The sequence below is a fragment of the Glycine max genome, chromosome 8 (assembly GCF_000004515.6).
Source record: "Glycine max cultivar Williams 82 chromosome 8, Glycine_max_v4.0, whole genome shotgun sequence".
Taxonomy (NCBI): domain Eukaryota; kingdom Viridiplantae; phylum Streptophyta; class Magnoliopsida; order Fabales; family Fabaceae; genus Glycine; species Glycine max.
In genome coordinates, this window is record NC_038244.2 from 6,652,481 (window position 1) to 6,664,889 (window position 12,409).

A 12,409-nucleotide genomic window follows, 5' to 3' on the forward strand; every position below is an offset into this window, starting at 1 on the left:
GTCGAAATATTTAACAAAACTCCTCCATCAATTTTAAGATGTATGAAGCTGTATAAGAGAAATCACATATGAAAATTTTGAAGTTCTTTGTGAAGGGTAAACAAGTAAGAATTATTTTATAACAATTTTTAATTGTTATTATAATAAAATTATTTACAAAGTGATGTAATGATACATTGACTCAATTTAAAATATAAAAGATTAAATTAAATTTTATAAAAGATAAAAGATTAGAATCTAAAAAGTAAGATAAGGATGAAATGTGTAATTTAGTTTTTAAAAATAAAATAATTTTTTATGCATAAAAATATAAAGTGTTTTTAATTAAAATAAATAAGAAGGTAAAATATTCAGATTTGTTGGGGAATAAATTTTATTCAATTTTTTTTTTACAATTTCTTTCTTTCTACTTTCTCCTGTTAGAGCCTCTGTTGGTTTTTTCATCCAAGAATGATGAAAAACACAAGTTGCACCACCAACTAACCTTGTACTTGAAAGTGGAGTAAAGGCTTTGGGGGAGAAAACAATTGAAAGGGTTTGATATGGGTGGGAGCAAGAAGAGGAAGAGGAAGAGAAACGAAGAGCAAAGGGGAGGCACAGTGTATTCAGAAAGAGAAAACCCACCAGACTTTGCTCTTTTGGCTTCTCTCTACCCTGAATTTCACCCTTTTGTTCAATTCTTACATTCTCACTCTCGCCCCACCATCGATTGGACCGACTTCAATGCCACTCGCCAACTCACGCGCGTCTTGCTCCATCATCGCCACGCTCTCAACTGGTTCTCATATCTTTTCTTTCATTTCACAGTAACACAGTAGTATTGACTGTATTTGAATTTGATGTCAATTCTTTTCTGTGTTATTCGAGCCCTATGGGCTATGAAGACAGTGACACCGACACCGACACACCTATCAAACACACCAAATTCAATCCGGACACAGGCGTCGGTGTCGGTGTCGGTGTCGGACACCGGACACGACAAGGGACTAGAGTGTCTGTGCTTCATAGCCTATGGGCACATACCCGCTTCAGAATAGCCACTTTTTATCCCATTTTCCTTGCAAAGTAGCAATTTTTATGCCAAACCTGTTGGAATGTGTTTTGTAGGTGGATTCCTGATGGAAACCTCTGTCCAACTGTGCCAAACAGGTGCAATTACATTCATTGGCTTCAACACCTTCTCTCATCTGACATCATTCCAAACACCATTTCAAGTGATGGCAAGTTCAGGGGATTTGACATTGGAACTGGAGCCAGTTGCATTTACCCCCTTCTTGGTGCTTCTCTTCATGGATGGAGTTTTGTTGGATCAGGTTTGTTGTTTTTCAACAAAACTTAGATGTGACTCTTTGATTGATTTTGGTCTTTTTCTCCTATCACAATTAGAGTTTCATGTCGTCTAATAAAGGTATACATAGGTTATCGTTATCGAGATAAAATTTTAGTTTTGATTAGAAAACAATATAAAAAAAATACTTAAGAAATGTTTGGTAGGCTAATTAATTTCTGTAAATGCTGTTGAAATTGAGATATAGATTTGCTTGCAATGACTGACTGCAGATGTGACTAATGTTGCAATTGAGTGGGCGGAGAGAAATGTTAATAGTAATCCACATATTTCTCAACTGATTGAAATCAGAAAGGTTCAAGACAATGCAAGTGATCCCTGTGTGGAAGTTGAAGAGTCGGTGAATGGTGACAACATTGCTTTGTGCGGGAGTACTGATGTGGAGGTAGCTCCTTTGCCTCTTGATTTGCATGCTTGCGAGAATAGGAATTATCATGGGCCTCCCATACTTGTTGGTGTGGTAAGGGATGATGAGAAGTTTGATTTCTGCATGTGCAATCCACCATTTTTTGAAAGCTTGGAGGAGGCTGGACTCAATCCCAAAACTTCTTGTGGTGGAACTTCTCAGGAAATGGTTTGCCCTGGTGGTGAGAGGGCCTTCATTACTCGTATTATTGAAGATAGTACTCAACTGAAGGATCAATTTCGGTATTACTATTTGTATATCAAATATCATTCCTGTTTTCTTATAATTATGCTCTCATTTGCTTGCAATAAATTTGTCTCATTCATTTTAATTTGTTCATAGGTGGTTCACTTCAATGGTAGGTAAAAAATCAAATCTCAAGTACCTTACATCAAAACTTTGGGAGGTTGGAGTTGCCGTAGTGAAGACAACTGAATTTGTCCAAGGCAGGACATGCCGGTGGGGGCTTGCTTGGTCTTTCTTGACTCCCCTGCAGAAGACACCAGTTTCTTTGCCCGACAAGAAAAACACGTCCTTCATGCTTGAGGTATAGTATACTAGTATCTTTTTTCTACAGTTTCTAACAATTGTATTGTTTTTAAGTTGACACAAACTCATTTCATTTGGTTGTTATCTCATGTGAATGAAAAAATTACAGAGTAATCCTAGTTCCTACTTCTCCAATTGGACATTATCTGGCATTCTAAGATATTAACCTCAATAGAATTGTTGAGAACATGATTTGTATATTCTGTGCTACAACTTATAGTGGATATCAGACTAGTAAGAACCTTTAATCCAAAATATGCTTTGAAGAACAATCTAACTGACTGACGACAAGGTTAGGGATTCAGATCATCAATTTGCAAAAGGTGTGTATGTTCTGGGATATTGGGCTGGTTTGTTTAAACTTAAAAAATTAAAAATTAAAATAAGCACTTTTTTAAAAAAGTATTTTTTTAATAAGCAAATAGAATTTGCTAATCAAAATAAGAACAAAAAATAATTTTTTTAAACAGAAGCAGTTTAGACAAACATACTAAGAAAACGGAAAGCTGCTTATTTTATTAAAATAAGTGTTTTTTTTTTCAAGAAATAAGTTTAAACAAACTCACTTAATATGTATGAAAGCTAACTTGAAGAGACTTCCTGCTAGATGGAAAGGCAACTAATAAGTTCAGACTTCAAAAGCTTGGCAATCTTTCCAGTATGATATTTGGTTATGCGCACCTTATAACGGGAACTATTTTCCTCAATGAGTGAATGTAATGGTTATCCTTTATCTTTCCAATCATTAAGTACACAAGAAATTTTCTGATTTCATGCATACTTATAGTTGGGTGAGCATTCAGTTCTTTTCAGTGTATTCATCCTTTGCATACAAGGTTGTCAGGTGGGAAATGCAATAGCTGTGTTTCCAATTGAGGCAAAAGTTTGTATTTGATTTCCTGTATGAAAGAGATCCACAATTATATGAATTACATGTTGAATTGCCTTGAGATAGTCATCAATTGCACTTTAACATATATTCTCATATGTTGTCACCTTGGTTTTCTCCTGATGTGATTTAGTGAAACATATCTACTTTTCAGGGTCTTCAACGCCAATATGCAGCCATTAATGTGTTGGAAGCTGTCAATTCTTATTTCTCTTCACATGGCCTATCCTGTACATTGAATACCTCCTCTTTCACCGTGGATGTAAGAAAAGTCACTCTACTCAGATTCTGATTTAATTTCCTTTTGATGGCTGTTAAGCATGATCTCATTATAATAGGTTGCAGCAGCAAAAGATGACTGTGATTTGATCTTGAGGAATGGATTACCCATTATCAATAAATCCATCGATTGCCAACCTACAAGAGAGGCATCTAGTGGATCAAGCTTGAATCTCTCTTCCGAGAGATTATGCTTTTGTATATCGGTATGCTTGCATTCTTTGCTGGCTTGAAAATTGATTTTTGGTTGGCAGAATTTACATTGATCTTGTGTTATTTATTCCACCCTACAGGTTTTTCAGCAAATCCCTGGGACACTGTTGGTGAAAGGTTCATTACAAGACAGGAATAGCACATTATCGGGTTTTTCTCCAACCCACTTTTCCAATTTCAGTTTTCATATATTTTTTTTTTATTATTTTGGTAGCACTTTGTCTAGAAATAGATTTGGAGGAATGCGTTCTTTGTCTGTGCTTCAGAGATATCCTTATTGGCCATAAATGAAATGATAAACATTATTAATACGGGCTTGATGTGCATTATAAAATAAACACTTGAACTTTACTGGAAATTTATGTTTTTTACTAATGAACGTTGACTCCCCACATGTCATTGTTTGTACCCTTACACATTGGTTCCTGTAGTTGATATATTGATAATTGCAATGATTAAGTTCAAATGGCAGCATCTCTGTTAACTAGTGAATAACTTATTTAGTTGTGGGTTGTTCTCTATGCAGGAGCATTCTCGATGATTTTCCAAAAACTAGAGGAAGCTTTGCGGGATAAATTTTGTACTAAATGAGTTTAGGGTTTTGATTATTTGATTTATTGTTTGGGACAGTGACTGTATATGAAATGGGATGTTGAGAAGTTCTTCAGTGCTAATTTGTGGACTAATGATTTATACAAAGCAAGTAGTGATTATTATTTTGTTCACCAAACCTTTAAGAAACATTCAGTTGGTTTGAAATTGTACTTAGTGGGAGCTGAATTTAAGAATGTCAATCTAACTTTCCATTTATGTATTTGACAATTAACAGTTTTAGTACTTGCTCGATTGCTCCTCATCTGAATCATCTTGTAAAACAGTAACCTCAGGTTGTTACGTGAACACGTTATGGGAAGTGCCAAATTTTCCTTCAAAGATCAATTTAAATCGTCATAATAGTCTAAAAAGGAAAGAAAACATTGAACAAAACCTTATCTGTTTTAAATAATTAGTCCAATTGCAGTTTTGGTCGTTTTAACTTATAGTTTTGGTCTCGTTAATGTTTTTGAAATAATTAAGTTTTTCTTTTTTAAAAATGAAATGAAATTGATATTTTTCTCAATTTTCCTTTTTAAAAATGAAATGAAACGATTTTTTCTTATTGATTTATAAGATTTATTTTTAAAAATAACTTAAATTTATGATTATCATTTTTATTTTTATTTTTAATAAAATAATAAAATTTATTATTTATGTTTTTTAGATTGACTTATAATTAGTCCATTTTTAGTTAAGTTTTTCAATCCAATGACATATAATAAAATAAAATTAAAAAAACTTTCAGATACTTATTAAAAAAATAATGTTAGATAGTAATATAAAAATACCTATATTTTAGATATGAAAAATTTAATTAAACCAATTGATTAGTTTAGATAGAATCTAGAATGTTAGATTATAAAATATAAAAATCATCAATATTTTTTAACGCTCAAATCTTGTTTTCCTAAAGAGCTGTGATATCATTATGGTCATTCATCATCCATCCCTAAGTGACTTGAAAATTTATAGGATTTTTACATATCGTTTATTGGATAAAGTAATAATTTAAAGATAGTTGCAATCTCGTTTAAACTATTTCATCCTTTAAAGAAAAAAGATAAAAATTTGATTAAATTAATCACATTTTTATCCAGAGAGGATTTCGAATTCTAATCTTTGAACCAATATAAATTTAACTAAAACCCACAATTTCCAAATTCAGATTCAGATACATACTTTACTTTTTTTCCTAATTCCCATGAGTCGTACTGTGATCTCGTGCCTGCTTTTGCTCTTAATGTTTGCGTCCACGGTTTAGTTACTGCCTTACTGGGATAGTTTATGTCCCACATCGATTTCTTTTTTATTTTTTATTTAATGTCTTTTTGAGTTGCATAATGGGAATTTGTTGCTTTTGCATGGTTCCCGAAGTTCAGATAGCAACGGAGAGAAGAGAACATTGAATATGATAATATACAAAATTCTCTCCCCAACATCTCAGGCTACACGAATGAGAGACATTGAGTCTAATAATACACAAAATTATCTCTCAATTACATCAATTCGAGTCATTGAGTATGATAATACACAAAGTTCTTTTCCAACAACAAGGGCTGAAAGAGAACCTTGTCGATTGCAAGACGAACAATTGCTTTCTTGTGTCCCTAAAGCCGTTATTGCTAGGCTGGCCATGAAACCCTTACCCCCTGGCTATATGCTACTGAATCACAACAAGATTGTGCTATTTCTATAGAAGAATTGAAGAATGAGGAGTTAATTTAACCATTTGGAGTGTATCCATGAATTCCATTGGTCTTGCATTAACTCTTATTACTTGTTGGAAAAAATTACTTGTCTGGTTTACCCTAAGGAATTGTCAATTTCTATCAACTAGAAGTACATTATGGATTGGTTTACAAGACTGTTGAGAAGGAAAATCTAGGAGGGTTATTGTTTTTTTTTTAATGTTAACTATTAATTTTGTTAGTTGAAAGATTCAAATCTACCATCATCTATCCCTCTTTCCTTCACTCTTTACAAACAAGCCTAGGCCTTAATGTTGTTGACCTCATTTTTTTAAGTTTTTAATCTCTACATTTTACATTTTTAACAAATAGACACTAAAAACTTTAAATTTATGATGATTTGAGTTAAATTTTATTTTTTTTTCTTAATAGATAATTTATCTTTACAACTTATTCTTAAATCGAATTGTTTATCTTCAATGTTGATAATTTTTTTTGTTACAACCCATTTTTTCATATTTAAAATATAACAAATAATATGAGTTTATGTGTCTATCGGAAAAAAGATAAAATTTAAGGATTAATTGAAAATGAAATCAAAGGTTACTGTATCTATTTATTTTTTTGATATTTTACGGTATCTATTTATAGAGCTTATAAAAGTGAAAAGATGCATTTTGCAAAGTAATTGTGATAAATATCAAATATATATTACAAAAATTTAAAGTTAATTAAAATTTTAGATTCTAAAACTTGATTTACTTTTTCACGAGAGGAATACTGCGCAAATATAAATACTTTTGATATTCATGCTTCAAGATATTTAGATATTTTACTTTTAGATTTATTTGGAGTTTAGTTTAGAACAGGCCTGTCTTCTCTTAAACGAGGTTGTGTTGTTTGGTTTTGAATTTGAAGTGATTTGATGATGGAGATGAATATATTGGCTTCTTCGTTCTCTGGTTATGCAAAACCCTTTGTAAGAGTAAACCCTTCTCTTCTTACGCTCAGGGCATCTTCTCTGCGCCATGACTACCCTCTTGCAAGCAAAATTGTTGTCAAAAGTAATATTCTTTTCTCTCCTTCTTACCCTTCAATTTTATTCAATGTAAACACGTATTTAATGCATGCCCTTCTCCTTGTCAATTGTTCTTGTGTTGTTTGAGCCCTGAGGACACAAACTCGGTTTAAAGTAGGCACTTTTTTTTTTAATCCCTTTTTCCTTGCAAAGTAGCAATTTTTATGCCAACTCTTTTTAATTTTCCAGTTTCCACTCAATTTTTGGTGATATAGGTAATGTGTAGGTTAAAATATAAAGAGATTGGTTTATTTGTTGTACTTGCCAGCCTTGTTAAATATCATCTCTTTATATTGCTTGTTTTACTTATGGGTAGCAATCAATTTGGTTGTCAACAGCTATCTACCATTGCCAGGTTTAGATAGTTTATCCTACAAAAAAGTGTAGGCTATTTTAGTTCCTTGGTGGGGATATACAAGGTTTAGGGCATATGGAAATTGAAAGATAAGTGTTGAGTAAAATCACCATTTTCATTCCTGCAAGATGAAAAAGTTGATCAATTTACCTCCTTAAGCACAGTGATGGAAAAGAAAAATTACATAATGATTACTGGACGATATGACAGTAGCCATAGGAAAGTAGTGTTATAATCTTTATAGCATTTAAAAGCCCTATATTGTTCCTAAGTCTGTTACTGTTATTACCTGAAGTTTTATCTAAAAGGGAAAAATACATTAGTGTTATAAAAGGAGTACAATTCTGGTTGCCAGACATCTTGCTGCTTCCTCTCACTATTCAATTTTGGGAGTTTGGGAATTGGGATGGTCAGGGTTTAAGGTTTTAGGTGTAATTTATCTGCAGGATTGTGGCATCTTTAGATCATGCAAAGTGTTATATGTTTCTGCATATATTTATGGCTTTCTTCCTAGTCTCTTTTTGCAAAGGTTCTTTAGTTATATGCCTAGGGACTAGAAGTGCTATCAATCTGATTTCCATTTTGTTTATATCTGTCATGAAAATCCTCATCTCCCAAATTTGTACTCTTCATTTTGTTCAGTATTTGTTAATTTACATTTATAAAAATGAACTATATGCTGCAACATATAGACAATCATTCATAAGATGTTGAAGGGCATTTGACACATGTATACTAGATAAGAAAAAAGAAAAAGAAAAGTGGGCTGGAGAGGGTTTTGCTAAGGGAGTTCATGTGTACATATTAGAGAGAGAGGGGTCCTCTTATGAGTAAGAAGGAAATAATGGAAGGAAAATGTAACAGAAATACAGAATCAGAATGTACATGTGGCAGCTGGGTATTGGAGTGGGAAATTATGCAATGGTGGGAAATAGTAAGAAAAACATGAAGAGATTGTTTTCAGAGGTTGTTCAGGGGCCTAGGCCAGAATGGCAGAGATTGTTTTCAGCTCTAATTATTTTCTTGCTTCCTTTTCTTTAAAATTCATAACAAAGTTAGAGAAAATTGAAAGTTATGTGAAAAGAACAGCAACTACAAAGCAATCTATATCTCTCCTGTTAGACAATCATCTGGAGGATAATATTTTATTCCTCAATTCATATGAGGGCTATCAAGTTAACACCATACTGATTTGCTGTGCAGAATATATTTTTTATTTAATTAGACAAATTTGACTTTACTTTAGCTGTTATATTATGCGCTTTTGACTTCTAAGTTCTAAACGTACGAGCCCCAGTAAAATACTGGAAACATTTTTTTCCAAAGCACTAAGCATCTATCCAGATATCTATAAAAATAAACGTATCTTCTGGTTTAAGTGATTGGCTTAATGTGCATCACCAAACTACTGAAAGCCGCTTGCCCACATCCTGTCTCTCAGGTGATAATTTATGCACCTGCACTGCACTGCAATAACTTTTTCCTGTCAATCTACCCATCCTACCGTTACAATGCAACAGTAGATAAATTTCAGATTTTGACTTTACTTTCAATCTGCATAATTCTGATGTATTGTTGGGTGGAGAATTTTCTTTATGTAGTTCTTTAATTTTATCAGTGATCAATCTGCATGGTTGCATGTTCTTCTAATATTTTTTTCTTCTGATGTCTGCATGCCATGGAGGTGGATTTATATATGTACCAGCTATTGCTTCCTTTATATCAAGTTCTACTTGTTTTTATTTGGAAGCAGATTTACCATATTCTACCGGTGAGACTACTTTGCAGAAGGAATTTTCAAATTTTGGCAAGATAGCTGAAGGTAAATGCATGAATATCTCATGAATTCATTATTCATTATTGTATGAGACTTCAGTGGATTACATAGTACCCTAACTCACGCCTCTTGGATCGTGTATTTTATGCGTGATGCAGTTAAAATGGTTAAAGATATGAACACAAAAAGATCTAAGGGTATTGCTTTCATTCAATATACATGTCAAGATGATGCCATGCTTGCACTAGAAACCATGGATCAGAAGGTTCAAATTTTTATGATAAGCCTCATCCTTCTACTGTCAACCATGACATTGACAGTGAATGTTTCCTTTTAATTTGCTTTTTGTCCATTTTGTACAGGATTTTTATGGTCGAACAATCGGCGTGGAAATTGCAAGACTGGGTTGGGATGATTTTGGTGCATCCCCAAGGGCCTCAGGACCCCCAAAGAAGTGGGATTTGCCAGAGCAAGGGGAAGTGGTAGATTGCTGGTACTGATCAAAATTCATGATTGAGTAAAGCTGTAGAAGAGAAAATGATGGAACAACAGATATCAAGTTATACAAGAATGGCCATACTATAGGATTGATGGAACATTATATTTTAGTAATAATATTTGATGCAACACTGTAGTTCATGTGATCTCTCACGGTACTCTTCATTTTGGCACAAAATAAAATGTAGTCCTTCCGGAAATTAACTTTGATCAATCTGTAGAGCTCCTACATTTATAAATTTTACTGTACTAGTTAGATTCCGATGATTTTCATTCATTAGTTTTTTAAGTTACTACTCTACATTTGATGCTGTAGTTTGACAAATTGTCATGATTTCTTTGGTCTAGAACCTTAAACTAGATTTGCTTCTCGATCTAAAAATGTGACTTCTCATCGAGATGCAGGTGATAAATGGAGCCTCCATTCTCTATATTTATCAATGCCCTATTTGCTTACTAACTAGGGACGGATCTAGGAAGCCGTCAAAGGGGCTGAATTTTTTTTACTTTAATTATTTAAATATCTAAGTTCTAACAAATAAATATTTAATAAATAATAAGTTTTATAAAATTATTTATTAGTTTTACACATTAAAACATTTGCATACCCCCAAAAAATGTTTTACATATTAAAATTTAATTTTTTTTATTTCAAATTATACAAGAAGAAAATACATGAGTTATAATCATATAATTTTTTTCAAGTTTTGAAATATATTTTGGTCTCACAAGCATAATAATAATTAAACATGTCTCACAATAATAATCTAAATAAAGAAAAAAAAGGCAAAAACAAATCAAATATAAAAACTAAAAATTATCAAGTTTCATAACAATTATATATAATATAAATGTGTTTATAATATAATCTATGTTAATAATAATTAATGTTAATAATTAAATATATAGAAATAGATAAATGAGACTTATAATAATACAATAAAACATAATTAGCGTAGATAATAACAATTGATGGAAACACATATAAAAATGTTATTTTTATTAGATCTATTAATTAGTCACAATATGTTATTGAAAAGAACAATATTTTTTCAGTATTAAAAATATTAGCATAATATTTTTATTAGTATCTCATTGGATTAGATTATAATTAGTGACAATATATTATTAAAAAGAATAATATTTTTTCTGTATTAAAAAGATTAGAATATAATCAGTGGTAATATATATTAATTATCATATTTATTAAATAATATATATTATTTTTTTACTAGAAGTAGTATATATATTATTAATTAGTATAGTATATATTATCATATACTAACTGGTATATATTATTTTCCTACTGGAAGTAGTATATATATTATTAATAATATACATTTTCTCACAAAAAAAGGTTATACTACATATACACATTGAAAGAAGTTTGAGGGAGGGAGGCTAAAGTCCCTTGGTGTCCCCCACTATTACTAACCATTCGTAAGATTTGTTCGTTTGATAATTTTTATAATATAATTAAGAATAAAGGAATAATTTTTTTAAAAGTAAAATATAATAATGAATATGTACTATAATGCAACTTTTATTAGTGATAAAATTATTTGAGTCAGATGTGACCATTATGATTAATTCTTTTTTTTTGTATATATAAAACTTAATCTAGAAACTAATTAAACTATAACAATTTTATACTAATTACACTCTCGGTGGTTCATAAAAGGATTATTATTAGTTAAAATAGGCAAACTTTTTTATATCATAATTATTTTTTAGAAGTTTCTCCATTGCCTTTTAATTTGGGTCGGCATAGATAAAATTGAGTACCATGTGTCTTAATTAACCATAGATGGAATAAGTAGTAAAATAGTTAAAAAGAGTTAGATTTAGTTTGTGAATATCCTCCATGTGCATGTATTTGTGCTTGAATTGGAATAGGTGCCTGTGAAGCTGGAACACCTAGCAGCTTTCCTTAAACTGGTCCGAGCCAATTCCGGCTGCATGCCTATGTTTGATTGCAACTATGATTAAGACAAATGCATCAATTATTAAATCAACTTAAAATAATGGTTTATGAACTATATCACGGAACCAGGCATCTGTTTTATTCCTCATAATTCAATTCATACATACGCTGTCCTCATCACTGTCTCACTCACATAGAAAAGAATCCCAAAACAAATCTATTCAAAACCCAATTAACGTTTTTAATTATTCCCCTCCCATAGTCCGTGACACACACAAGAACAAGAGACACCAACACGTGAAAGGGTGAAAAAGAGTTCTGAGCTTCATTTGCCATTGGGGTTGGGGTAATAAGTTAAATAAACTAAAAAACCATTTTTAATGAGAGTATGAAAGGTAAAAGAAATTAATTTTAATCATACTTATATACAAGATTTTTTTAGTATTTAAATTTAATATGTATAATTTATTTTTTTCAATTATATAATAAAAAATATTTGATCTCATTTTTTAAATAATTATATATATATATATAAGGAAAGTATCTAATAGGAAATTTATTTTTACGTAAAAATAAAAATATACTACATTGATCATTAAATCTTAATAGTAAATTATCAAAATTAAAATACATAATAAATTAAAAGTCACATGACTTAATTTTAAGTAATAAAGGAACCTTAAATATTTTTAATCTTGACTACTTTCCATCATTGTATGATTTTTATATATTTTTTTGGCATGGTATGATTTATATTTACTTTAATTCTTGGGTTTCTAGATCTCATTTGTGTTTGCTTTTGGTTAAC

The 12,409-nt window shown here is 31.2% G+C and overlaps 2 protein-coding genes across 2 annotated transcripts; both read left to right on the forward strand.

Annotated features, from left to right (window-relative positions):
• The first annotated feature begins 386 nt into the window (after positions 1-386).
• LOC100819552 (U6 small nuclear RNA (adenine-(43)-N(6))-methyltransferase) lies at positions 387-4,521 on the forward strand. Its single transcript, NM_001369171.1, has 8 exons — positions 387-778; positions 1,108-1,313; positions 1,561-1,996; positions 2,097-2,301; positions 3,347-3,454; positions 3,531-3,677; positions 3,765-3,834; positions 4,211-4,521. Exons 1-8 carry the CDS (start codon positions 543-545, stop codon positions 4,273-4,275), a joined length of 1,473 nt encoding a protein of 490 aa, NP_001356100.1. The 5' UTR covers positions 387-542; the 3' UTR covers positions 4,276-4,521.
• Positions 4,522-6,819: 2,298 nt separating this feature from the next.
• Positions 6,820-9,889, forward strand: LOC100305971 (uncharacterized). Its single transcript, NM_001248757.1, is given in 4 exon segments — positions 6,820-7,033; positions 9,156-9,224; positions 9,338-9,444; positions 9,542-9,889. Coding segments are annotated over 4 exon segments (453 nt in total). The 5' UTR covers positions 6,820-6,894; the 3' UTR covers positions 9,680-9,889.
• Positions 9,890-12,409: the final 2,520 nt, after the last annotated feature.